Source organism: Alligator mississippiensis, chromosome 3, assembly GCF_030867095.1.
Source record: "Alligator mississippiensis isolate rAllMis1 chromosome 3, rAllMis1, whole genome shotgun sequence".
Classification (NCBI taxonomy): domain Eukaryota; kingdom Metazoa; phylum Chordata; order Crocodylia; family Alligatoridae; genus Alligator; species Alligator mississippiensis.
In genome coordinates, this window is record NC_081826.1 from 125853249 (window position 1) to 125879284 (window position 26036).

The 26036-nt window shown below is 45.4% G+C and overlaps 1 protein-coding gene and 1 long non-coding RNA gene across 3 annotated transcripts in view; one reads left to right on the forward strand and one right to left on the reverse strand.

Annotated features, from left to right (window-relative positions):
- Positions 1-26036, reverse strand: part of LOC132249376 (uncharacterized) — an 83667-nt gene that overhangs the window by 13476 nt on the left and 44155 nt on the right. The window contains exon 2 of the long non-coding RNA XR_009460853.1: positions 9327-9491. This is a non-coding gene — a long non-coding RNA (uncharacterized LOC132249376). The remainder of the gene's footprint in view (positions 1-9326; positions 9492-26036) is intronic.
- The window catches only part of TNFRSF11A (TNF receptor superfamily member 11a), a 42308-nt gene continuing 27412 nt past the window's right edge, over positions 11141-26036 (forward strand). Inside the window, exon 1 of one of the 2 annotated variants that reach the window (XM_019490383.2) lies at positions 11141-11438. In XM_019490383.2, coding sequence (XP_019345928.1) covers positions 11379-11438 — 60 coding nt within the window. In that variant the 5' untranslated portion in view covers positions 11141-11378. The remainder of the gene's footprint in view (positions 11439-26036) is intronic. The other variant, XM_014606960.3, reaches the window with a different exon arrangement.

Sequence of the window (26036 nt, forward strand, 5' to 3'; positions counted from 1 at the left end):
TCTTGAAGACCCCCAGGGTAGGGGAGAGCACCACCTCCCTTGGGAGCCCGTTCCAGACCTTGGCCACTCTAACTGTGAAGTTCTTCCTAATGTCCAGTCTAAATCTGCTCTCTTCTAGCTTATGGCCATTATTTCTTGTAACCCCCAGGGGCGCCTTGGTGAGTAAAGCCTCACCAATTCCCTTCTGTGCCCCCGTGATGAACTTATAGGCAGCCACAAGGTCGCCTCTCAACCTTCTCTTGCGGAGGCTGAAGAGGTCCAGGTGCCCTAGTCTCTCCTCGTAGGGCTTGGCCTGCAAGCCCTTAACCATACGACTGGCCCTTCTCTGGACCCTCTCCAGGTTATCCACATCCCTCTTGAAGCGCAGCGCCCAAAATTGCACGCAGTATTCCAACTGCGGTCTGACCAGCGCCCGATAGAGGGGAAGTATCACCTCCTTGGATCTATTCGTCATGCATCTCCTGATGCACGATAAAGTGCCATTAGCTTTTCTGATAACTTCGTCACAATGCCGACTCATGTTCATCTTGGAGTCCACTAGGACGCCAAGATCCCTTTCCACTTCCGTGCCTCCAAGCAGGTCATTTCCTAGGCGGTAGGTGTGCTGGACATTTTTCCTCCCTAGGTGCAGCACTTTTCATTTCTCCTTGTTGAACTGCATTCTGTTGTTTTCTGCCCATATGTCCAACCTGTCCAGGTCTGCTTGTAGTTGTTCCCTGCCCTCCGGTGTGTCCACATCTCCCCACAGTTTTGTGTCATCCGCAAACTTGGACAGAGTACACTTCACTCCCTCATCCAAGTCGCTGATGAAGACATTGAAGAGTATCAGTCCAAGGACCGAGCCCTGCGGGACCCCGCTGCCTGCACCCTTCCAGGTTGATACCGACCCATCCACTACGACTCTCTGGGTACGACCCTCTAGCCAATTCGCCACCCACCGGACTGTGTAGTCATCCAAGTCACAGCCTCTTAACTTGTTCACCAGTATGGGGTGGGATACCGTATCAAAGGCCTTCCTGAAGTCTAAGTAAATGATGTCAACCCCTACTCCTGTGTCCAGGTGTTTTGAACCTGGTCATAAAAAGAGACTAGATTAGTCAGGCATGATCTACCTGCTACGAACCCGTGCTGGTTTCCCCTCAGCATAATTTTTCCTGCCGCGCTCTCGCAAATGTGAGCCTTGATAATTTTTTCAAAGACTTTGTCTAGGATGGAGGTGAGACTGACTGGCCTATAGTTGCCCGGGTCCTCCTTCCTCCCCTTCTTGAAAATGGGGACCACATTGGCCCTTTTCCAGTCCTCCGGGACCTGGCCCATGCGCCATGAGCGTTCAAATATTCCCACCAGTGGCTGCGCAATGACGTCAGCCAGTGCCTTCAGCACCCTCGGATGGAGATCATCCAGGCCTGCCGACTTAAATGCATCCAGTTCCCATCTCGGGGTCTACACTTGTTAGTCTGGCATCCTGCTGCTGCCTCTCTACAATCCCAGTGAGAGACTTGTCTTGACCCTCGCTTAGGAACACATAGGCAAAGAATTCATTGAGGAGTTCAGCCTTGTCCCCCCTGTCCGCCACCAATTGCTTCTGCCCATTTAGTAGAGGGAGCTCTACTATGTGGGAGCTGCAGTGAGTTTTTGGGTGGCACACACCTTATCCCCTATGCCCTGCTGCTGCTCGCCCAGCTCGGGTGAAGCTGCTGCTTGTCCAGGAGGCGCGGGGAGGCCGAGTTGGCCTCCCCACGCCATAGTTGACCGCTGTGTGCCACTTGTCTGGAGGTGGCGCAGCAGCTCAGTCCTGCACTGGCTGGACAAGTGGCAGTGGGGCATAGCCCCCACTCCCAGCGCCTTCCGCCCAGAGCTCAGCCCTGGCCTGACCTGCCCCCATGCGGAAGCAGCGGTGAGAGCTGCTGGACAAGCCGCCATGAGCAGCTCCTGGACTGGTGGTGTGCAACGGCACGAGTAGCTCCACCCCCTCACAGGGCAGTGCTTGTCCCATCCCCAATCAATCCCTTGCTGCTTGGGCACCATCACATTTCCTGTATCAGCATCCCAGTGTTTAAAAATGGCAGCCAGGGCACTTGAACTAAAGCTTGTTTGCATTGTGGGAAGCTCCTGGAGCTCTTAACCCAGGGGTGGGCAAAATGCGGCCCACAGGCTGGATGCGGCCTGCCAGGCCATTCTGTCCGGCCCGTGGGACCCCTCAAAAATTTAGAAAATTAATATTTAGCTGCCCCTGGCTGCCTGTCATGCGGCCCTCGATGGCTTGCCAAAACTCAGTAAGCGGCCTTCCGTCTGAAATAATTGCCCACCCCTGTCTTAACCCCTGGATTGTCGCTACATTAACATCTTAAAGTGTTTTTAAGCCCTTGTTATGCAGTTCAGTTATGCCACTCCGGGGCAGGATTACCTCCGATCCACATCACCCGGCTCCTGTTCCACTAAGGTGTGGTCACTCGCCACAGATGTGCCACTGAAGTTGAAGTCCTCCAGTATCCCAGGATCTCTCTCACCCCAGCCCACAGAACAGGGATAGGAGCCTGTCCTGGGTCACCAGCCCTGTAGTGGCAACTCACAGCTACAGCTCCTAGTCCTGCCCCTGCTCACCAGGCCTCTAGTGGGAAGTCACAGCTGTGCAGGTGGAGGACAGTCAGAGAAGGTTTCTAGACTAAGGGTATGACTGCTCCTAACTCCAAGCTAGCACTAATACCCATCAGTATTTCTGCTGTCATAGCGTAAGGTGTAACAAGGCCCTAGGATTCCCTGTTTTGAACTGTTTAAGACCCAAGGCAAATACCTGCTCCCTTTGTTCTACGCCTGGGGAAATTCCAGTCCTTCAAAACCCTCCCTCTTCTGCAGAGAAGTTAGAGAAAACTGGCTTTATCTAGGATGCAGTAACTCTTGTGTACTTCTCCAGTCAGACCTGTTCAGGTGCTGATAGTCGTGAATGATCAACCTACTTGTGGAAAGACACATTACTACCACTCCCCTGCCTCCTCAGCACAAGGAGCACGTAGCAAAAGGCAGATATGTATAGGTACATAAAACTACACTGGCATTCATAAACTACAGGAATAAGGCCTCCAAATGGTTATATCCTCATTGTACAGATAAGAGACAAAGATTAACAGGAGTTGAAGCAAAGGTATGGATTTTATTGCTACAATCTGCAGTTCAAGGTCTTATCTCTAGGGCCGTCACTTGACCTCTTCACTTTTTAGACTAAAAGTTTTTTTTGCTGTTGTTTTTTGGGTTTGTTTTGTGTTTATTTTTCTTTTTTAAGTAACAGGTTGAATAAACATGGTACATTTTACATGGGAATTAGTCTTTACCTACCAAAGCTCCTGAAGGATAACAACAGACATTTTTACACTGCTGTTGTCAGGACTTCATTTTCGAGTTGCTTCAAATTTTTAATACAGGGTGCACTTTTGTATTCCTATTTTAAACCTGTTGGTATCCACGTATAATCTCAAATCCTTTCTCTAGGAAGGAAGGGAGATAAAGGGAAGATAATACTCATGGTAAAAGTGAGAAGTTGTTTTTATAATTTAACCTTTCAAAGCATGAAGGTTTACAAGGGGCGGGGGCGGGCAGTTAACAGATGGAGTGCTTCTGTCTGTGGCTGAGGAGCAAAGGTGAAGGCCTATCCCTTTTCTAACAGAAAAGCACCTTCAGCTTTACTCCAATGTTTTCCTTGTTCGGTTGGGTTGAGACATTTCAACCAAATTCCAGCATATAGGACTTCTTTGTTGTAGCTTAACTTTTTTACAGCTCTTCCGTCTCTTTCCTAGAAGAGAGTCCATCTGAGTCGATAACCTAGCTTGTCTGCTGCTGCAAGAGATATGTACCGTTGTGAGAAACTATGGTTCTCACCTGGTCAGCCTCAAGCCACTTCCTGTCAAGTTTCCTTGTGAATCTAGCTGCAGTTTCCCCTGCTGTGTCCTTTTGTTTCAAGCACCTCTATCTTATGTAACTTGCATTAAAACATGATATTAGTATACTCAAAAGTGAAGTGGCGGGGGGGAAGCATAATCCTTGAACATAACACTTTTACCTTTCTTTGACAGAAGGGAAAGGAGACGTTGTTAAAGGTTTCCAAAGCCATAATTTACCTGAGTCCTGCTGCTCCTCAAATGCAAGTTATCTGTTATTTTTGTTTTAGCCTCTTTTCATGTATTATTATTCTAATCACAGTGCCTACATAATGCAATCCAAAATTATTTATTCCACATTTAATTAAAGATGTTGTGTAGTTAATTGATAGACAAGTATATGAGCCACTGTCTAGAGCACAGTAACATATATCCCAGCTCAAGCAGCATTACAGCCATGTTCAACATTTCTTGGTTTTATAATCTTACCTCTGTGTAACCCTAATATGGCAATAGTCTTGGAGAGCAGTGACTTGTTCACAACTTTGAATGTAGGCATGGAACAGGAACTAGTTGGGAAATCTGTCGGAGGAGGAGGGGGTTTCACTCACAGTGGAAACTTATTTTTTTATTGAAAATTTTCATTGATGTCTCAATGGAAAACGTCAAACTTACAGTGAAAAAGCCAGAATAGATCTCTTCAGAAATACAGTTGCAGTGCTGCAGACAATTTATTGTTCAGGTGTCTTTCTGCACATTTTCCTTTCTGGGTTTTACTACCAGCCAGACTACATTTTCAGGATGGACCACTGTCTTGCCTTTGGCTGAGTTCCTGTAGTATATTTATGGAGTCCCAAGTCATCATGTATTATGGAAAATGTAATCTGGTTGAAGCATTCAGACTACATAGAGAGGAAGCATCATGGGAGGATTTCTGAAATGTCAGTTTTCAGGTGTTCCATTTTTTTGATGGCTTTTCTACAGAAAGCAGATTTTTTTTTTTCCCAACAAAGCCCTGAAACATTGAAAACCTGATTTCCTGTCTCAGTTGTTTTGTTGGGGAATTTTTTGCCAAAACCTGTGAGAGAAAATATAAATGGCTATTGCAATTTAAGCATTCATCTTTCTTTTGTACATTTGCCAGTTTTTATTTTCCAATGTCTGTGATCTGATTTCATAGGGCCCATTGCAACATACATAATGAAGTCAATAAAATACACGCGATCGCCTCAGTGGATTTTGCCTCAGGCTGTCGTGTTGTGTACTTAAAAGAAAATTACTTTAAGGAAATAATCAGGTTGATCTTCATGTGTAAGTAATTTTAGCCAAAAAGGAGAATGCTCTAGGAATATGGAAGAGCCTGAATGCAGGAATTAATGAGTCAAGTGTTTTGCCATTTAGAGCAACCTAAAGAAACCTTTAGAGAAACCTTTAGAGAATCCAAACCTAAAGAAACCTTTAGAGAATCCAAGGATGAGGAAGTAGAAGGATTGTGGGTTAGGCTACATGGGGGGCAAGGAGAAAGGGATTTGGTGGTAGGGGTCTGCTACAGACCCCCACACCAAGGGGAAGAAATAGATGTGGGGCTCCTGAGGCAACTCTCGGAGACCATAAAAGCTAAAGAGGCTGTAGTCATGGGGGACCTAAACTACCCGGACATCTGCTGGGAGTCACAGACAGCAAAGTCCCACCGCTCACGAAGGTTTCTAACCTGTGTACAGGACCTCCACCTGACACAGGAGGTACACGGTCCCACTAGGGGGAATGCCATACTGGATCTGGTATTGGCAACGGGGGATGACATGGTAACGGACCTCCAGATCGGTAGCCATCTGGGGGACAGTGATCACCTAATAATAGAATTCACCATAAGACGTCGAGTGGGTAAGGTAACTAGTAAGGTGAAAGTGCTAGACTTTAGGAAAGCCGACTTCAATGAACTCAGGCGATTAGTCAAGGACGCACTGCAGAGTAGGAGTTTTGAAGGGATGGGAGCCCAAGAAGGGTGGCTGTGCCTTAAGGAAATGATCCTTCGGGCACAAAGCAAGACGATCCCCGAGCGAGGCAAAAGAGGGAAAGGGGCCAGGAGGCTTCCATGGCTGACCAGAGAAATCCAGGGCAGCCTAAGGTCCAAAAGGGGAGCACATAAAAAGTGGAAACAGGGATAGATCACCAAAGACGAATATACTTCCTCTGCTCGTGCTTGTAGGGAGGCAGTTAGACAGGCCAAAGCTACCATGGAGCTGAGGATGGCAACCCAAGTAAAAGACAACAAGAAATTGTTTTTTAGATATATTGGGAGTAAAAGGAAGGCCCAGGGAGGAATAGGACCCCTGCTAAATGGGCAGAAACAATTGGTGACGGACAGAGGGGACAAGGCTGAACTCCTCAACGAGTTCTTTGCCTCAGTGTTCCTAAGTGAGGGGCACGACAAGTCTCTCACTGGGGTTGTAGAGAGGCAGCAGCAAGGCGCCAGACTTCCATGCTTAGACCCTGAGATGGTGCAGAGTCACTTGGAAGAACTGGATGCCTTTAAGTCGGCAGGCCCGGATGGGCTCCATCCGAGGGTGCTGAAGGCACTGGCCGACATCATTGCAGAGCCACTGGCGGGAATATTCGAACGCTCGTGGCGCACGGGCCAAGTCCCAGAGGACTGGAAAAGGGCCAACATGGTTCCCATTTTCAAAAAGGGGAGGAAGGAGGACCCAGGCAACTATACGCCAGTCAGTCTCACCTCCATCCTAGGCAAAGTCTTTGAAAAAATTATCAAGGCTCACATTTGCGAGAGCCCGGCAGGACAAATTATGCTGAGGGGAAACCAGCACGGGTTTGTGGCGGGCAGATCGTGCCTGACCAATCTCCAGGTTACGAAATGCCTGGACACAGGAGGAGGGGTGGATGTCGTATACTTAGACTTCAGGAAGGCCTTCGATACGGTATCCCACACCATACTGGTGAACAAGTTAAGAGGCTGTGACGTGGATGACTACACAGTCCGGTGGGTGGCGAATTGGCTGGAGGGTCGCACCCAGAGAGTCGTGGTGGATGGGTCGGTCTCGACCTGGAAGGGTGTGGGCAGTGGGGTCCCGCAGGGCTCGGTCCTTGGACCGATACTCTTTAATGTCTTCATCAGCAACTTGGACGTGGGAGTGAAATGTACTCTGTCCAAGTTTGCGGATGACACAAATCTATGGGGAGAAGTGGACACACTGGAGGGCAGGGAACAGCTGCAGGCAGACCTGGACAGGTTGGACAAGTGGGCAGAAAACAACAGAATGAAGTTCAACAAGGAGAAATGCAAAGTGCTGCACCTAGGGAGGAAAAATGTCCAGCACACCTACAGCCTAGGGAATGACCTGCTGGGTGGCACGGAAGTGGAAAGGGATCTTGGCGTCCTAGTGGACTCCAAGATGAACATGAGCCGGCAGTGTGACGAAGCCATCAGAAAAGCCAATGGCACTTTATCGTGCATCAGCAGATGCATGACGAATAGATCCAAGGAGGTGATACTTCCCCTCTATCGGGCGCTGGTCAGACCGCAGTTGGAGTACTGCGTGCAATTCTGGGCGCCGCAATTCAAGAGGGATGCGGATAACCTGGAGAGGGTCCAGAGAAGGGCCACTCGTATGGTTAAGGGCCTTCAGACCAAGCCCTATGAGGAGAGACTAGAGAAACTGGACCTTTTCAGCCTCCACAAGAGAAGGTTGAGAGGCGACCTTGTGGCTGCCTATAGGTTCATCACGGGGGCACAGATGGGAATTGGTGAGTATTTATTCACCAAGGCGCCCCCGGGGGTTACAAGAAACAATGGCCACAAGCTAGCAGAGAGCAGATTTAGACTGGACATTAGGAAGAACTTCTTCACAGTTAGAGTGGCCAAGGTATGGAACGGGCTCCTAAGGGAGGTGGTGCTCTCCCCTACCCTGGGGGTCTTCAAGAGGAGGTTAGATGAGTATCTAGCTGGGGTCATCTAGACCCAGCACTCTTTCCTGCTTATGCAGGAGGTCGGACTCGATGATCTATTGAGGTCCCTTCTGACCCTAACATCTATGAATCTATAAAATTCTTTCAATTTCAGTCAGCAGTTTGTAAGACTGAAACCATAATGTGCTTTAATGGTGACACTATGCTTGCTCCCATAAATCTGTGGTCTGAATCAGCAGCTAGTAAATAAACAGTGCTTATAGCCTTGCTATTGTGTGAGGAGTAAAAAGAGGAAGAGACTGAATAGTTTGCTGTGTTCAAGAGAAACATTTCCTTGTACCTTAAATATGAAGATTTAAAGCCATGCACACACCAAGGAGAAGGCTTGAGTATTTCCAGCCTGAGGTATGCTTAGCTTTTTGTAAGAGAGATTCTCATCCGAAACTTGTCAGTGGAACTCTTCCGGGACCATTCCAGAGCTCGTGTTAAGTGCACCTTTCTTGGGGATCTGCCACTGCTTATCTGACACACTTTTGTATGAAGTTCTTGTCCAACATGTTGAGTGCAGGCTTGGCAGTGCAAGACAATTCTGTTCTATTTTAGTAGCCTGTAGGGCCTGGACAAATACACCTTTTAACCTCTTTAGAAGGAGGAGAGGCAGCACTCAGGAGCCCACATGACCTGTTACGATGTAATGATTACATCTGCATGGTCCCGCAGTAATGCAAAGTTACTGAATTGCTCCCACTTGAGGCCTGAACAAAACAGGGTTAAAGGTGCAACTGTTAGCTACACCTGTATCACTGCAGGATCACACAGATTAATTTATGCATCCTAATAGCTTACAATGGCATCTTTTAATAGTAACAAAATTGTCTAGCTATATCCATGCCTTCTCACTAAAAGTGAGGCCTGTGCACGTATGGCTAGGGTGTATTGAAAGTTTAATCAAATTCTCTGTGCCTAACCTTGACAAAATGAACTCTTTCAAACAGGAGATTTTACCACACCTTCAGGTCTCCTGTGAAATAGGAATTTTAATTTCTACCCAGGAGAACTTTTACGATCTCTGCTCTCTCCTATGCCTGATGAAGGGTGAGTGCTCCCAAAACTTGCAAATAAATAAAATAATTTGTTTGTAAATATCTAGTTGGTCTAATAAAAGAGATCACCTCTTCCATGAGTTTTGATTCCTTTTGCCTCGAGACCGATATGGCTACCATCTGAATACCTTGAAAGTTTAATAGGATTCAAGCAATGAGAGCTGCCATGGTTAGGTTAAAGAGGATTTTTGAGAAGAAGCACTAAACAGTAGGCTTAGAAAAGAACCTTTTATTTTTTTTCCAGAGGTAGATGTCCTAGGATTGTTCACTAGTGGGTTTCTTGTACCTTCCACTGGAGCATCTAGTACTGACCATTGTCAGAAACAACTGCTTGCAGCTTTAGTCATGGTATCCCAACTGGTGCCTCACTGAGATGTTTCATTAGAGGCGAAGAATTGAACAGGTTGAGAAAGGGACCTGCTCTCACCTTTAGAAGCAGTTTCACCAGCCCAGGGCAGAGGCATGCTGGTTGAAGAGTGCACACTGCTCCACCTGAAAAGGATGGTATTCTGTGGGTGTAGGTTTTCACAAGCACTGGAAATTCCTTTTCTATGTCAACTTGAGATTCTTGGGACTGGAGGAGTTGGAGTGTCTGTAAAGTACATATAACAAGGAATGACTTCAGAGAGAAATGGCTATTATGTTGAGGCACTTTAGCTGTGACTTGCATTGTTACTGCCATTTGCATCTAGGTGCACAGTTTGTGTGGCTTCAAGAAGAATCTGTGCAATGCCTGGATTCTTCCTCTGGTTCATACAGGGATGCAAAGGTGTGACTAGCCCAACTCTGCCTCTCTGTGCTAGTTTAATTTAGTCACCTGAGGCATTCTTCACAGATAAGAGGCAGTGGCTTGGGTTTCAGCCTAAGCTAGCAAGCAGAGTATTTTCACAGGAGCCCTTGTATTCAGCTTGCTAGCCTGTGCTAAAGCCTGTACTACTTCGTCTTTGCTGCTCTCCTGCAGGTGATTCTGGAGCTGGCACAAGTCCCATAGCAATTACTACAGTTACACTGTCACTTTGCTACATTGACCTCTTCTGATTGAAAAGAGAAAGCAGCAGAAAAGTAAGTCTAACAGCTTGTTCCGTCCTAAATTTCTGTGATTGCTTTGAAAGGTTGGGGTTTTTTAATCAGAGGAAAGAATAAAACAAATATGGAAGCAGACACAGGGAACTGGTAGGGAGGGAATGGGCGGGGGGCATGTGCCCCCCTTGAGATTGGCCCCTGACTCAGCACCACTCAGGACGAGGTAGTTTTTTTGCCGCATGGGCCAGTGGCATGTTTGCGGAGGGTGGGGGGCACTAAGCCACAGGACAGAAGTATAGGAGTGGATATGGGGCTTTTGGCCCACCCCCAGATCCACCCACAAATTGTGCCCCTCCAGACTCAGGATGCACCTATCACCCCTGGAAGAAGAGCACCTTCTTTTCCCCTCTCCCTCTTCCCCTGCACAGGAAAACATGTTTTTGAAGTTTGACCTTCCATGGGTGTAGCGTAGCCCAGAAAAGGGTTCATTCTGGCTATGGGCCAAATCTAAATACACAGCCCAAAGAGCAACTTCCTTATTAGTTCGGTTCAGGAACATACTCCCTACATGTGCATAGACAATGCAGGCTCTATGAAAACATGTTTTGTGGCCCAGAGTCACGGCAGGTGTGATTGTGTTGACAGCATTATATGGGGCCACATGAATGTACCTGGGGAAAAATGCATCTCATTATGTTGGGTGAAGGTGTGTGTCAGGGTATGCAGTTATGCTGTAGGTCGAGCAGGTGAGAAGTGATAATGGGGTGGACCCTCTGGGATAGTTTTCTCAGAGCTGGGGCAGCAGGCAAGATGTTTTCAAGTCGAGAGAGAGGAAGTGTTTATGGTAAATGCGATGGGTGGCAGCAGGACAGGAGATGGAAGTGGGAGGTAGTGGCTGGAGGCAGGAGCCACTGGGAAAGGGTAAGGCAAAATAACCAGAGGAGGCAGGTTAAGAGATCAGATGGAAGTAGGGGATATCTGGAGACTGTGTGGTAGGCAGAGGGACACGAGGCAAAGAGGAGGTAGCTGGAGGCAGTGGGAGGAAAGTCACGGCACACGGTCGCAACTGGGGAGGGGTAGGACAACAGGGAGGGAGGTGGATGGGTTTGGTGAGGGAGAGCTAGGAAAAGCAGCACCACGAACAGAAGGAGGGACATGGCCTGGTGACTAAACTCCCAGAAGGGGCGGAGAAAGGGAAGGGAGGGACAAGATGGGGGGGGGGGGAAAAACCTGCATGTCAAGTCTGAGGAAATGCTGTGAGAACTGCAGCCAGACCTAATTTTTTTTTTTCTTCTCCCCTCGTGTAAGAGAGGAAGGAAAGGAAGAAGGAGAAGTAACTTGCTCAAATGTGCTTCGTGCGGGGGCTGGGGCTTGGGGACTTGGTGTGGAGGATCTAATTTCTACTCCAGTGGCAGCCGGAGGAGCAGCAAAGGGAGGCAGAGACCCGCACCCAGACATGCCCATCTCGGCAGGCTGGTGGCTTGTTCTCCTTGGCCTTTTCGCCACTGACAAACAGGTAAGGCTGGATTACTGAGCTGGTGTAGCACGGTATCAAGGTACGGAGTGAGCTGTATGTGCAGGATCTTGACTCTGTCTGCTCCAAAGAGACTGGCTTGTGGCATCTGGTGCCAGCTGTTCGCGAAGGAGGAAAGTGTAGCAGAAGTCTCCCTTGCTTTTTTTTTTTTCCCCCTCTCAGCTTGGCTCCCTTGTTGTTTTTTTATGACTCGCCCTGTCTCTCCGACTCCCGCTTCTTTGAAAACAAACCGCCAAAAAACCCAAACCCCAAAGCAAATCCAGAAGATCTGTAGGAAAAGCAGCCCACTCATGCCCAGCGGAGGGTGTGAGAGACCAGAAAATATTTGCAGAGAGGTTGCTGAGAGATATAATTTACATGTAGTTAAAGAAAAAAAATACCTCCACCCAACTAAAGGGAGTTCATTCAAAAGAAAAAGCTTAGTACTTGTCTCTAATTTCTGTTGCATTGGGTGATGGTGACTAGACATGCAACAAACCTGGACCTGAAATGGTCATCCAGGCAGTTTTCCCCACACTGCAGGATCGTTCCCCTACAATAGGTTGTCTTGTCTGGCAGAGATGCACAGTCCCCATTACTGTACTGTCTGAGCACCTCACTCCCTTGAAACCATTCACCCTCACTGTACCCTTAAGAGACAGGTAGAGCTGCTAGTCCAGTTTTGCAGAGGAGGATCTGAGGCACAGAAAAATTTGGTGACTTGCCCGAGGTCTGGAAACAGATATCTGGCAGAACAGGAATTAAACCTGCACATCCTTGGACCCAGGTTAGCACGCAAGCCACTGGTGCCTTCCTCTCTGAGGGAGAGCATTCATCACATCTGTAAGAGATCAAGCAGGACTTGAACCCGTGACCCCTTGCATATGGAATGTGATGCTTTTCGCTGCTCAAAGTTATTGCTACAGTATTGTTTAATCAACATAGTTTTAAATATGCTCAATTCCTGGGCTTCCACTGGGAAACTGTATCACAGCCAAATACATCTGAGTGTTTAGATGCCAATGAGCTTTACTGATACACAAGAGATCAAAATGTTTCCCTAAATATCTTAAACTGACATAATTTAATTTTGTTATTCCTAGTTGCACCTCTGCACTGCTCTACATAATCCCTCTGCCTTCTCAGTGTTTAGATCTTCACAGTATGTTATTTGGACTCGCTGTAGCAGTCGTGTAGCTAAGCTCTAACTACAGAATAACTTCCTTCATAAGTCCATTTCTGCAGCATTGCAGTCTGTTGCTCTCACCTTAAGTCCTTTTATTTGTCTATGTTGCCTTACTTTAAGCATAATGACATTCACTTGGTGTAGTGGTGATACCCAGCGTCCTGGTCCATGAAACAGGCTCCTGATGTACTAGGTGCAGCACGTCCACAGAACAAAAAATGGCTTCTGCCTCAAAGAGCTGCTAGTGTAATGACTGAACACACATCACCCAGGTAGTCTGTGGCAGAGCATGAAACTGAATCCACATGTCCTCAGTCCCAGGCACTGAACAATCCTAGATGCCCTTTGATCCCTCCACTCTAACATGAGATTGTTGGCTATGCAACCCAACACTTCATTGGCTTCTTTTCTTTCCCAAAACACATCTTTTTCAGGACTTCCTTCCTTGCTTTTCTGCCTTACCCAACAGTTTGGCAAGCTGTATTTTATTCTGTTGTTTTCCAGCCATAACTTTTCACAGTCCTTTTTATGTAAACTTTCTGTCCTGACTGATCAGAGCTTTTCTCTATGTCAATCTTACTGATATACCGTGTCCTTCCACTCCAGATCAGGAACAAAGGCCTGTACCCCTCAGCCCCAAATTAATAGCCGGTGTCCCAGATTTCCAGGGAAGGGAACTTTTGTTGTTTAGCTTATACTGCATGAAGTTCCTTTGTGCTATAGGTCCATCAGTCACACCATGTCATAGCCAAGGTGTTGACCATTGCTACAGAAAGGGCAAAAGCTGTAGTGTAGATAGGGCTTGGATTCTATAGTGCTCCATGTATTTAACATTCTCATTTGGTTTGTGAAGCAGATTTTAACAGAAAAAACAATTTGATGGTTTAAAGGCTTGTTTGATACACTCCATAGATTTTTCAGTCTAGGGTGAATTACACTGTCCTGAGGGCACGGGGGAAAATGTTAACATTTTAAACTTCTGTGGTGTTTGTCATATGAATAACAGAAAGCCACTATGAACACGAATGTGTTAACAATTCTAATCCCTCCAAATGAAGCAACATTCTTGCTTTTCACGAATTGGGGAAACAGGAACAGAGAATTTGTAATTTGACCTAGGTCACATAGAGAATGTGTAGCAGGGCTATGAGCAGAAGCCAGGCCCCCATCTTCCAGTCTTCTGCTTCAGCCACAAGGCAATGTCTCCAAGAGACTTGCTTTAACGTAGTGTCAGAACATACAGGATCTCAAATCCTGATGCATGATTATCTCTGTTAGCTTGTGGAATATACATATGTATTCCTTTTAATGGCCTGCTAGTTAATTATAAAGAACACAAGTGCCTCGTTTCAGACTGGGAGTAAAGACCCTTGACAATGGGTGTATCTACATGAGATGCTAAAAGCGCAGTAGACTAATTCTACTGTGCACTAGCACAGCTGGCAAAAACCAGGATAATGTGCACAGTAGAATTAGCATCACAAAAAAGCATGTGCCAGCACTACTGCAGTGCCAATTATGGCGCATTGAGTTAGTACCTGTAATTACAGGTACTAAACTTAATGTGCTATAATTATGGCACATTAATAAACGTATAGACACACCCAATGCATCTTTTCCAGCCTGCAAAACAACTTCTTTAGAGTTGTCTTGACTTCTGTTGTATTGTCAACACTGTATCTGGCCCTGTAGGTAATCAAATTTTGAAGTCCTTCGATATCTTTAAAAATATCTTGGGCCAAAATATAGACATTTCTCTTGCATTGCTTTGCATTAGCACTGAAGATATAAGAGCTATTTTGATATAAATTGGTTGTTAAAAATATACTTTTCAGAAAAGGTTACTGGGAAGGAATTAATAATATTTTAATTGCTTTCAGGTTTTCTCCAGAGGGTCCACAAAAAATCTGGAGCATATAAGGTGGAGCATATAATGCTAAAACACTTTTTCATTAATATGAAATGTAATTGTTGGCTATCTAGTGCGAGGGCAGAGCAGTTTTCAGTTCATAATTTGAAGTGGAATATTCATTCTGCACTTGCCTTAATGGCTGTAACCTGCCTGCTCCCAATAAAAAGTTAATCTCTCTTGCCAACACAACCAAGTAAACCAACCCTAAATTTCACAGGCTAATGAATACAAAACATTCTAGAAAATGTCAGCATGTTTCCAGGTGACCCTGCCCCTTGCCACTGATTGGTCAAGAGGGGCAGGGCCATATGACAGGTAGTTTTCACAGCCAATCAGCAGTGAGGGGTTGGGGCAGCAGCCATCCTGAACTCCCCTTTGTGCCGGCTGTCCTCACCTTGCCCCCCGGCAGGCTACACGGCCCAGCTGCAGTGTTGTGAGGACTGCTGGCTCCCTCTGGGGAGCCAGATTTTATTGTCAATGAGTTTTCTTTGTTTTTTCCCCACAGATTGTGTGGCCATTGCTTGCTTTCATGGGCAATGCCAGATTTCATGTTTTCTACAAAATCACAATTTTGGTAGATCCCTATTCATGGTACATCCATTTGTAAGGAGGAAAAGTGTTAGTTGTAAGCAACAGTGATTCCAGTAAAGCCACTGCAGTGCTGCATCTACTGGTGTTGAACTGGTACTATTGTTCCCTAGATGGGAAGAGAAAAAATACTCACTGGATACCTGTGCAAAATAAATTTTTGGTAATATAGCTGAACATCCTTGCCATTTAAAAAATAGTGGTGCCACCTGAATTAGTGCTTCAAAATTATTGGCCGAAGTCATGTTGGAGTCCTGTTGCTTTTCTTTGTTTGCTCCTTACAGGCTCCAGTCAGACACCAGGATCTCACTGTGCTAAATACCATATGAACACAAAACAAAAGTATAGCCCATGACTGGGGCTCTATTTACATGAGTGCTGGCCATGCATGGAACAAATAGGTGATGACCTCTGCCCCAAAGAACTTGCAGTATGATGACTGAATGCAGAATCTCCCTTCTCCATGTGTGACAATTCTCTGAATAGGCAGCCCAAAATTGCACTGGCCTTTTTTTTAGTCATGCATAATTTGCTGGAAACCAGGCAGATGAAAATAAGAAGGAAATAGAGTCATTGGGCCATCTCACATAGTATCTAGGACAGGGGCAGGCAATTATTCTGGGTGGAGGGATGCTTACTGAATTTTGGCAAGCCATCGAGGGCTGCATGACAGGCAGCCGGGGCAGATAAATATTAATTTTTTTAATTTTTTAGAGTCCCCGTGGGCCAGATAGGATGGCCTGGCAGGCCGCATCCAGCCCAAGGGGTGGATTTGGCCCACCCCTGATCTAGGATGGTTGTTCTTTGTCTCCCTAAACTGATTTGTGGTCAGATACATGGGCCAGCGTGGGATTCAGCAGTGCTGTACCTCTGCTATTTCTAGTTTAATTGATATCTTGATTTGTTGGGTAGAACTGGAGAAGAATCTCAGTACTACTGTTTACAGTTCTGCTTAAAATGTTGTTGGCTCCATGGGAGAAATGTTTTTTGAGCAGTAGCTATTTAGAACTGAAGCATTCAGACGGGGAGAAAAGCAAATATTTGCTTTTGATAAATACAGTATAAAAATGAGGAGCAGTTTAGATACACTGCACTCTGGACTCTATGTAGGCTTTGCTTCCTATGATAAATTAGTTTTCTAACAATACTTGCTGCTTTTATGGCTTGCCTAGGGTTGGGGAAAGTACAAAGTTAAAGGAGTCAAATGCTGCAGAACAAAGGAGGTTATTGGACAGCTGAAAATGGCAGGGTGTGGTGGGACAAAGAGCCCCTTTCTCTGCAGACTTTAGCAGGCTGTAATACAGGTTCCCTCCAACTTCTTCTAAGTTGTTTCCAATGCATCGCTGTGTAGTTTGCATGAACTTTCAGCAGCTAATGAATACTGGATTTTAGTTTTCTTTTGGTTCACTGTTCTCCACATGAAGGAATTTTGCAATGTGCTTAGCACCAGTTCTGTAGGGCAGGGACTTGGCTTCCGCTTATGTTTGTGCAGTGTGTAGAACATTGTGGTTGCAAACAAAACTAAATAGCAATTAATAATGTGATAGGACTGTATCTCTCCTGCTGAAGTTGATGGGAATCTTGCCATTAGTTCCAGCTGGAGCAATCTGGACCCAGAAAGGGAATGGAATTTGACCTAGATCAAAGGCTATTTCTCTCCAGAGCCTAAACACATACTGCAGTTCCCAGCACGCCTCAAGTTTAGCTCTTATATTTGTCTGAGGAAGCTCTGTTTAGATACTACCAAGTATCTAATCTTTGAATCTAGCCTCTGATAACACTTGTAGCAGAAAGGCAGGCTCTTTTATTTTCTCTCCCTAGGATTTCTAAAACGGGGCAATGTGGCAGGGGAAGAGGTATAAAAGAACTAAGGGTTGGAGACAGAATCAGGATTTGTTTGGCCTGTGTCATGTGTGGTGAAACTGACTCATTAAGAATGTGTTCCAAAGGCCTTTGGAGTCCAGGAGAATCTTTCCATTGACTCGAATGACTGGTGGATCATGCCCTAAGTAAATAGGAAATGGCGAGCATGGTTCTTCCTGATGACTACAGGAGTGTAAAATGAAGAGTCAGGCCCAATCCTTTATTCCTCTACTCTTTTTATAGGCAGAAAGGTTAGGCACTGTGTGCTGCTGGCTGCTCTGATGGAGAAGTTGGAGATCCAGTCATGCAATTCTAATGCATGATCAGGTGATATAGTTCACTTGGAGGCAGGTTAGTTTGGATGCATGGAGAGCACATGTTGAATATGGCATTTCCCGAAGGAGTTGGAGAGCCCCTGATAGTAGCCTTGTTTTCTGCCCAAAGAATTGTGAGCACAATGGAATTCACCAAAGCAGCACCAAGTCTTAACAGCCTGCTGCTCCTCAGACACACACAGCTTTAGTCTCCTCATGGGCTCCACTTGGGATTTATGATTCTGCAAGTTTGACCTCATGCACGCTAGACAACAAGAGGTGTATTAATATAGGATGATGCACTCTGGCAGCATATTAGAATAAAATGTGCATGCTACTCTGCTGGCTATTATTTAATAGCAGTTATCATCATCAGAAATGCTAAATACAGACAGCCAAAAACCCCAAGGCTGAATTGATTCAATCTTCACAAGTTAGTCCAAGCTGCGTAGATTGAACCAAGAAGCAATTGAACAGACATTCACTTGTGATTCCAGAAATGCAGCCACATGCCTGCAGTGGCCCAGGCCAGAAGCCAGGGGACACTAAAGCATACCTCCGTGCTCTGCTTGAGCAGGCCACTTGGGCCAAGGCTAGCCTGCCAACCTGGCAAGGGGAGGAGGTTTGTGGGGCAGATGCAAAACATCTTGAGATGCTAGGGCAGAGGCTCCCAACCAGCAGGCCGCGGCCTGGTACCAGGCCATGAAGGGTTGGCTGCCAGGTTATAGCACGAGCCTCCCGCTCAGACCCTGTCTGCCCAGGGGAGTGGCTTCTACCGCTGGCAGGCCTGTGTCGGGTTAAAGCTGGGGGACAGGGCAGCCCTGGGAGGGAGGCAGCCAGCTCTGTGTACCCCGGCCCGTTCTCATGCCAGTCTGCAGGAAAAAAGGGTTGAGAACCACTGTGCTAGGGCAGTGTTTCTCAACCTTTTAAGTAGCAAGTACCCCCTAACTTCTTAAAATTTTAATAAGTACCCCAACACTCAATTTTCATGGGGATTTTATATTTACAGACTAATGTGTGCCATATGTTGGAAGAAGGGCTGTGTATATAAGGCCGTGATATGACAGATGTCTGATCTGGTGTGGCTGGGTTGCCACCTTTTATACCAGGGGTGTACAACTCACGTATGTACTTGGGCTAGAGGTGATGTTGGCCAAATCTAGGAGGGCTGAACCCAGTGCCGTGCAAAGCATAGCACACCAAATTATCACTGAGAAATTAAATTTTTTAAATTGCACCAATTTTTTTGCCATAGTTTTGAGAGGAGAAAGAGGCAAGGGAGAGAGAGAGAGTTGGGGTACCCACGTACCCCCTGCCTGTGTCTCATGCAAGGGCTATGCATACCACAGGTTGAGAAACTCTGCGCTAGAGGACAGAGTTGACTTGAATCTGGAAGGCATCTGGGACAGAAGTTTAATAGATCCGTCTGGGTTTATCTTAGACCAGTTTTGGCCATTTCAAAAGCGATCTATGGACATTTTTACATGTGCTTCTGGATTCGGTGCTGGGCAACTTAATTAGCAAGCCACACTAATTAAAAGCACCTGTGCATCACATGTATCAGCGTCACTGCACATCCCCTGCGCTGAAAAAATGATGGCAGGGCGCTTTGAACTAAAGCTCATTGGATGTGTTTATTTCAAAGCATGTCGCAGCCATTTTGTCAATGTGGAGACATGTGGTGATGCTGATGCATGTGACACATGAGGCTGCCAGAGCACATCAATTTCCGTGCTCCAGCACATCAGAGTTGGCTCTGAGCATGTGTGTAGGAGCCCTATGTGCACTGAACTTCTGTTGTGTTACAGATTTGAACTGATTTCTGATCACTTCTACAGGGAGGAAAGTAGATCTGGCAAACTACAGGCCCATCAGCCTGACCTCTATCCTGGGGAAGGTCTTGGAAAAGATTATCAAGGAGGCCATCCTTAACAGACTAGCTGAAGGCAATATCCTGAGGGATACCCAGCATGGGTTTGTTGCGGGTAGGTCTTGCTTGACCAATCTCATTTCCTTTTATGACTAGGTGACTTATCACCTGGACAAGGGGGAAGAGATTGACGTTGTATACCTCAACTTTAAAAAAGCCTTTGATCTGGTATCCCACGATCACCTCTTGGCTAAACTGGCTAACTGCGGCCTTGACATCACCATAATCTGCTGGCTGGGGAACTGGATCTGCGGTTGGACCCAGAGGGTAGTGGTCGACGGGAGCCAATCGTCTTGGTGTGCTGTGACCAGCAGAGTCCCACAAGGCTCTGTCCTAGGGCCTATACTATTTAACATCTTCATCAATGATGTGGACATTGGTGTCAGAAGCGGACTGGCCAAGTTTGATGATGACACCAAACTCTGGGGTAAAGCATCACACCTGAGGACAGGAGGGTGATCCCGGCGGATCTGAACAGACTCATGAAGTGGGCGGATGAGAACCTGATGGTGTTCAACACCAAAAATGCAAGGTTCTCCACCTTGGGAGGAAAAACCTGCAGCATGCTTATAGGTTTGGTAGTGCTATGCTGGTTAGCACTACAGATGAAAGGGACTTGGGGGTCATGGTTGACCACAAGATGAACATGAGCCTTCAATGTGGTGCTGCAGCTAGTAAAGCGAGCAAAACGCTGGCTTGCATCCATAGATGCTTCTCAAGCAAATCCTGGGACATCATTCTCCCACTGTACTCGGCCTTGGTGAGGCCACAGCTGGAGTATTGAGTGCAGTTTTGGGCTCCACAATTCAAAAATGATGTGGAGAAGCTTGAGAGGGTGCAGAGGAGAGCCACACACATGATCAGAGGTCAGGAAAACAGACCTTATGATGAGGGGCTGAGAGCCATAGGGTTATTCAGCCTGGAAAAACTCAGGCTCAGGGGTGATCTGGTGACCACCTATAAGTAATCGGGGTGCTCATCAGGTTCTGGGGGGAACGCCTGTTCACCAGAGCCCCCCAAGGGATGACAAGATCAAACGGTCAGAAACTCCACTGTGACCGATTCAGGCTGGACATAAGAAAGAATTTCTTTACTGTCCGAGCCCCCAAGGTTTGGAATAGACTGCTGCCGGAGGTGGTTCAAGCACCCACTTTAAACGCCTTCAAGACACATTTGGATGCTTATCTTGCTGGGATCCTATGATCCCTGCTGACTTCCTGCCCCTGGGGCAGGGGGCTGGACTCGATGATCCTCCGGGGTGCCTTCCAGCGCAAATGTCTATGAAACTGGTATTTCATAGATATTTATGTGTAATTTCTGTCCTAGCCAAAGAGTTCCAGAACTTGCTGATAACTTTAACTTGCATGTGTGTGACTTCTGGTCTTATATAATATATGAAATGTAGCTTTGCCTTTTAAAAAGCAAAACAAAACAAAACAACACATGCATAATATATCCAAATAACAAATTTTCTGTGTCTGCTCATAGATTAGCCTTGTACAAAATAGATTTGTAAAACCAAAAGGGAAAATTATAGTCATCTCTGGCATCCTCTATAGCACAGATCCAAGAATCCCACTTAGTAGTTTTTGAATCAAAGTAATTAATTTAGGTTAATTAAGTAAGCTAAAAAACAAAACAAAATCCCCCACTGCTATACACAAAAAGCAATAGAGGCCTGTTACAGGTGGCACTCTTTTTCAGTGAGCATCAAGGGGGATGTATTCATTTAATCCAAAATATATATTCACTTTTAAGCAGGTGTTGTGACTCTGTGTAAAGAAGGCAGAAAGAAAATACTGAGCTCACTTGTATTTTAACCAGATTTGCCTCAACAGGCTTCTTTCACCTAAGCATATCATTACTCTTTTGTTCTGTCTGGCTACAGACTGTTGCCTTACTTAACTGATACTTTTAAAAACTGGTTTTGGACAGATAATTTTTTTTTCTGGAATACCCAGTAGCCTTAGTCATGAACCAGAACCCTATAGTACTAGGTGCTGCAGATCCAGGACAAAAATGGTGCCTACCCTGAGGAGCTGACGACTTAAGTTGAGCTTGAATATTTTTTCTTGAATTGCTTAAAGGTAGTATGGGTAGCAGTGGATGGGACAGTGGGCAGATGACACAGGATACCCATGTTCTCTTCACAGCTCGGCCCCAATATCATTCAACTATCCATGCTTCTGTTTCCACTCTTGTATTTGCCTGTTTTGTCCTGACCTGCAGTGTAAGTAGGCTGTTTTTAGTGAACCTCATAATGGACTTGTTTTGTGTTACCGTAGAATAAAATAATAAATATTCTGACCCTAAGCAACTCAGTGCATGGAAATTAGATACACCACTTTATTTGTTGACACTTTTATTGTTGCACAGAAATATCTATCGGTGGGTAAGTTTTTCATCATGCAAAAAACCTGGAGGAGAGAGATGCAATTTTCAAATTCAGTAAGCTTCTATATCCTGAAAGCTATTATCACTTTGATCTCATCTAACCTGCGTAGGTTCCTGTCTGCCCTTCACTCATCATCAGAGAATAGGATCGGTCAATGCCACCACTTCCCCTTCACGCAGCCTGAATAACAAAAAATAACTTTCATGGGATTTGTTTGGTTCATGGTCCTTCCTGTTGGCAGAGTCCTGCCATTGGTCAAGCAATCTCTTTTAAGTGGAATTGGTCTTGGCTGTTTGTTCAACCAAACTCAGAGGAACCATTAAAGTATGCAGAACAGTTGCTAGGGAAGTAAACTTCCCTCCTCCCCCATGCATCTGTCTTCCCAGGTAAAAATCATAAATGTTTTTGAAAGTCCTTATAATTGGTTGACTTTATATTCTTTCCTGCTTCATTGGTTTTAGAAGTTTCAGGATCCAGAAAGTCTCCAAGGGTTATTTTCTGAGGCTGAAATAGCATTTGGTCTTCAATCTGCCTTTGCCTTTTGCACTTCCTGACTACGTTTTACCATGTGATGGTGGTTATGTGATGTGGTTTACTGGTCACTGGAAAGTTGACATCACCAAAAACATTTCATTCACAACCTAAAAGAATTTGTGTTGAACTACAGACCTGGAAGTAAACAGATGAAGCTACCCATCTGCAACTTGGGTGCTTTGCAGCTGAATTGGTTTTAGTAGAGAAGGACTGTGTTCCCTCATCTGTATGTGCAGGCTTATACATCTTTAGCCTACATCTTACACCCCTTTATAATCACAATATTAGGGAAGGGGAGAATGAGTTCTTTTTCAAATAATAACATTTACTTGTCTTATCATATCATTGGACTAGGACCCCAAAGTGTACCAGGCACTGTACAAACACAGGACAGAAAGATGTTCCTTGCCCCAAAGGTGGGTGGGGGTGGGTGATGGGTAGAAGGTGAACTGGAAAAGCCTAAGGAAAGAAGAGTATGCCCTTCCCATTTCCAGAATCCTAGTTCTGGCCTGAGGGGGTAATCAAGGGAAGTGGCCTCAGCAACAGACTAGGAAAGCTAAGGATATATTGTGCCATCTAGAATGACAGAGATATTCACTGATTTCATTTCGGGGCTTCATGATTTCAAACTTTTATAGGCCTAGCCCTGCATCATAAGAGCACTAACCTAAACATTGAACAAAGTTGGCTTTGTCACCATGGGGCAGGAAGTGCTAAAAAGCCAGATCCTCAGAAGGACATCCCTGCTGAGCTCTTGAGACTTTTGCCGCTGCAGTGGACTCCACAGCCCTAAATTAGGCACCCCAGTTCTCTATACAGTGCATGGAAGAAGTTAAAAATGAGACCTGTCAAGACCATAGTGTTAATCACTCTTGAACTAGCCACTCTTCTCAGGTGCTTTGCTGTGGCCTCTTGGGCTAGGTATGGACATACAAAACACCTGAGGCGGTATCAATCTAAGTTGCAACCTTAGATCGCAGTTTTCTGTCAGTGGTGTAGTTTAGATAGGTAGCGAACAAAATACATCTTCTCCCTTTGGTGGGGAGCAATCTTAGACTGGGTTCCGTGTTTTTTAAACCGGTCTATGTATACCGAACTTCTGTTCTGTTACGCGTATAAACTGGCTTCCTATCACTGAGTGTGTAGATGAAACGGGGGCCCTAAATTGAAGTGGTGGGTTTTTAAAAGCTGCAGGGGGGGAGGCTGGTGCTTCCCTCCACAGCAGCAGTAGCACCCCACCCAGGCTGCAGCTGCCCACAGGCACCTGGCTCGGGCAGTCCTGGGGGGCACCAGAGCTGCAGAGAGAAGCACCAGGCCCCCACGCAGCTCAGGCAGGCAGGCTCTAGGGGGGGGAAAGGGGGAGGTCAGGCTCACCACTCTTCTTGGGTGGAGCCTGCTTTCCCGGGCTGCTGCCAGGCTGCCTGCAGGGCTCCCTGCAGAGCCGTGGAACTGCACGGAGCCTGATGCTTCGCTCTGCGGCTGTAGGGCAGCAAGCTAAAACTCCTGGGAGGAATTTTAGTTTGCTGCATCCCAAGTCATTTAAGGTGCATTATGCTGCCAAATTTCCTACAACAGCTGAAATTAATGCACAATACACCGCCAAGGCGTGCAAACACTGACACCATTAAAGCAGTGCAAAAGCATTTAGCCCGCTTTAAAGTGTCGTGCACACATGCACCTTGTTTAGTCTACACATGGCCACTTATACCAGTAAAAGTGTAACGTCTGTACTTGGCGTTGGGGTCCGCAACATGAACTCTCTCCTGGAGTCACAAGCCAGGCCTTTCTCTCCAAACTGAGGTGGCAGTGGTTTTGGTGTTGTGGCCTATGTGTTAGCCTGTAGCACACTGGTTAGAGCCCTCATCCAGGATATTTAAAATCCCCCTTCTGCTTGAGAGGATTTGAACCTATATCCATCAAGTCCTAGTAGAGAACTCTAACCAGGGGGAAATGCATTCTAGAGAGGAGCACCATTAAAACTGCCTCATGAAACTGTTCCACTTTACATGGAATAATTGGGTGCCTATACTCCTGCTCTAGCACGTTTTAATTAGAACACATTAATGAGTCTGCTGAATTAGGACACTCCTAATTAGAATGATCCAGCATGCCACAGTGTCATGTGTATTAAATGTCTTGCATTTCAAGTTAAAGCACCCTTCCAGCCATTTTGAAATGTGGGACACTTAATACACGTGACATTGCAGCATTTTAATAAGAGTGGCTGTCCCAAGGCTGCTCTAATTAAAACTGTCTCCCCACTCCCCAGGCACTCCAGTGCATGTGTATAGATGCCCATTATTCCTTGTGTCTTAGAATGGGAGGAAAAGGAGAGTGCTTCTTGCATTGCATAATGGTTATGCACTCACCTAGTAGATGGGAGATCTCAAGTCCCCACTCCACTGATTTTTTTTTTTCTTAAGTATTTTATATTAAGCAGCAGAGCAAGGTTTTCAGGATCTACATTCTGGATGCACATACCTGAAGGGGTACTGTTATGCAGAAGTGAGATGGCAAATTCTCTTTTTTTATGGATACAGCCCTAATACTGTTTGTGGTGGAGCATAGAGCATTTTTCAGAAGGAGTAAAAGAACTGTGACGTAAAGCAAGCTGAACTTTTTTACAAACCGCTTTTTTTCTTTTAGTGTAAAATAATGAGGCACAATGTCATTTTAGCAAATTCATGTCAATATTGCAGTTTAAAACAATCCTACAACATAACTCAGAAAATTGGAACATTGCATTTTAATTTTTTTATAAAGAAAATATTTAAAGATTTTGGTACTGAAATTAACTTTCATATCCAAATTTTCTTTCCTTTTTCTTAAAAATAATTAAAACACCTATTTAAAAATACTTGAAATTATGAGGAAACATCAACACAAAAACATTTTGACCCCCCCCCAACATATTGTTTTACTCCTATAATTACTAAAAATACCATTAAAAAAAAGGAATCCTTTTTAGATCAGAAACTTTTGGCTTTTAACAAATTGTTAACAATCCAAGATGCATCTGGTTTCATTCAACTCAGTCAGCCAGATGCATTAGTGATATGGCAGAAAGACTTAAGATACACAACTATCTCCAAGTAGATTGAAGGGCTTTTTCTATATAAAGAAAGGGGTGTATTTTAAAGCAGGAAAATACTGCACAGCTAGTCCCAGTTGTAGAAACAGATGGTCAGTTTAAGAGGCTACCCAATGCAAGTCGGTGGTCTAACCTTGATCCTTCACTGATGTCATGGTGGAAAAAGAGTGGTTCCACTTCTCTTTGGTGCCTTGTCAAGCACTGAGGTGCTGACAATCCAGTGGTTTCTCCTCTTTTTAAAACTAAGCTCCTGCATTTGAATAGTACTTGATGTCTGCTGTGCTAAATGGCACAAATGTGTGATTTGCTCTATATGATGTTGAGAAATGACAAGAAGACCCTGTTGGAACAGATATGCCAAGTAAGAAAGTTCTGTTTTCAAATAGTCATCTTCTGACAATAACCATACTTTAAGCTTCAGCTGTTGCAAACTAAAGTATATCCCCACTACACAGTCCTCCTGGGACCTCAGATTCTGGACCAGAACTGACATGAAAAAAACCTGGAAAACCCCAGGCTTGTTCTTCCAGTTTCTTTTTTTTAATTTTTTTTAACTTTCAAAGGAGGGAGGCCCAGGCAACCCTATCCTTTCTGCTGTCTGCCTGAATATTCATTTGAGCGAGAAAGTAATTTTAGCTCCCATGACACACAACTTCTCCTGCAATCAGATTGCTCAACAACACCAAAAATAAATATTTCCTTAGGCCTGAGGACAGGACTCCAACTTCTGCTAGTTCCCCCTTTTAGAAGCACCTATGTGTGTATTTTTTTCTAAGTCTGACTAACAC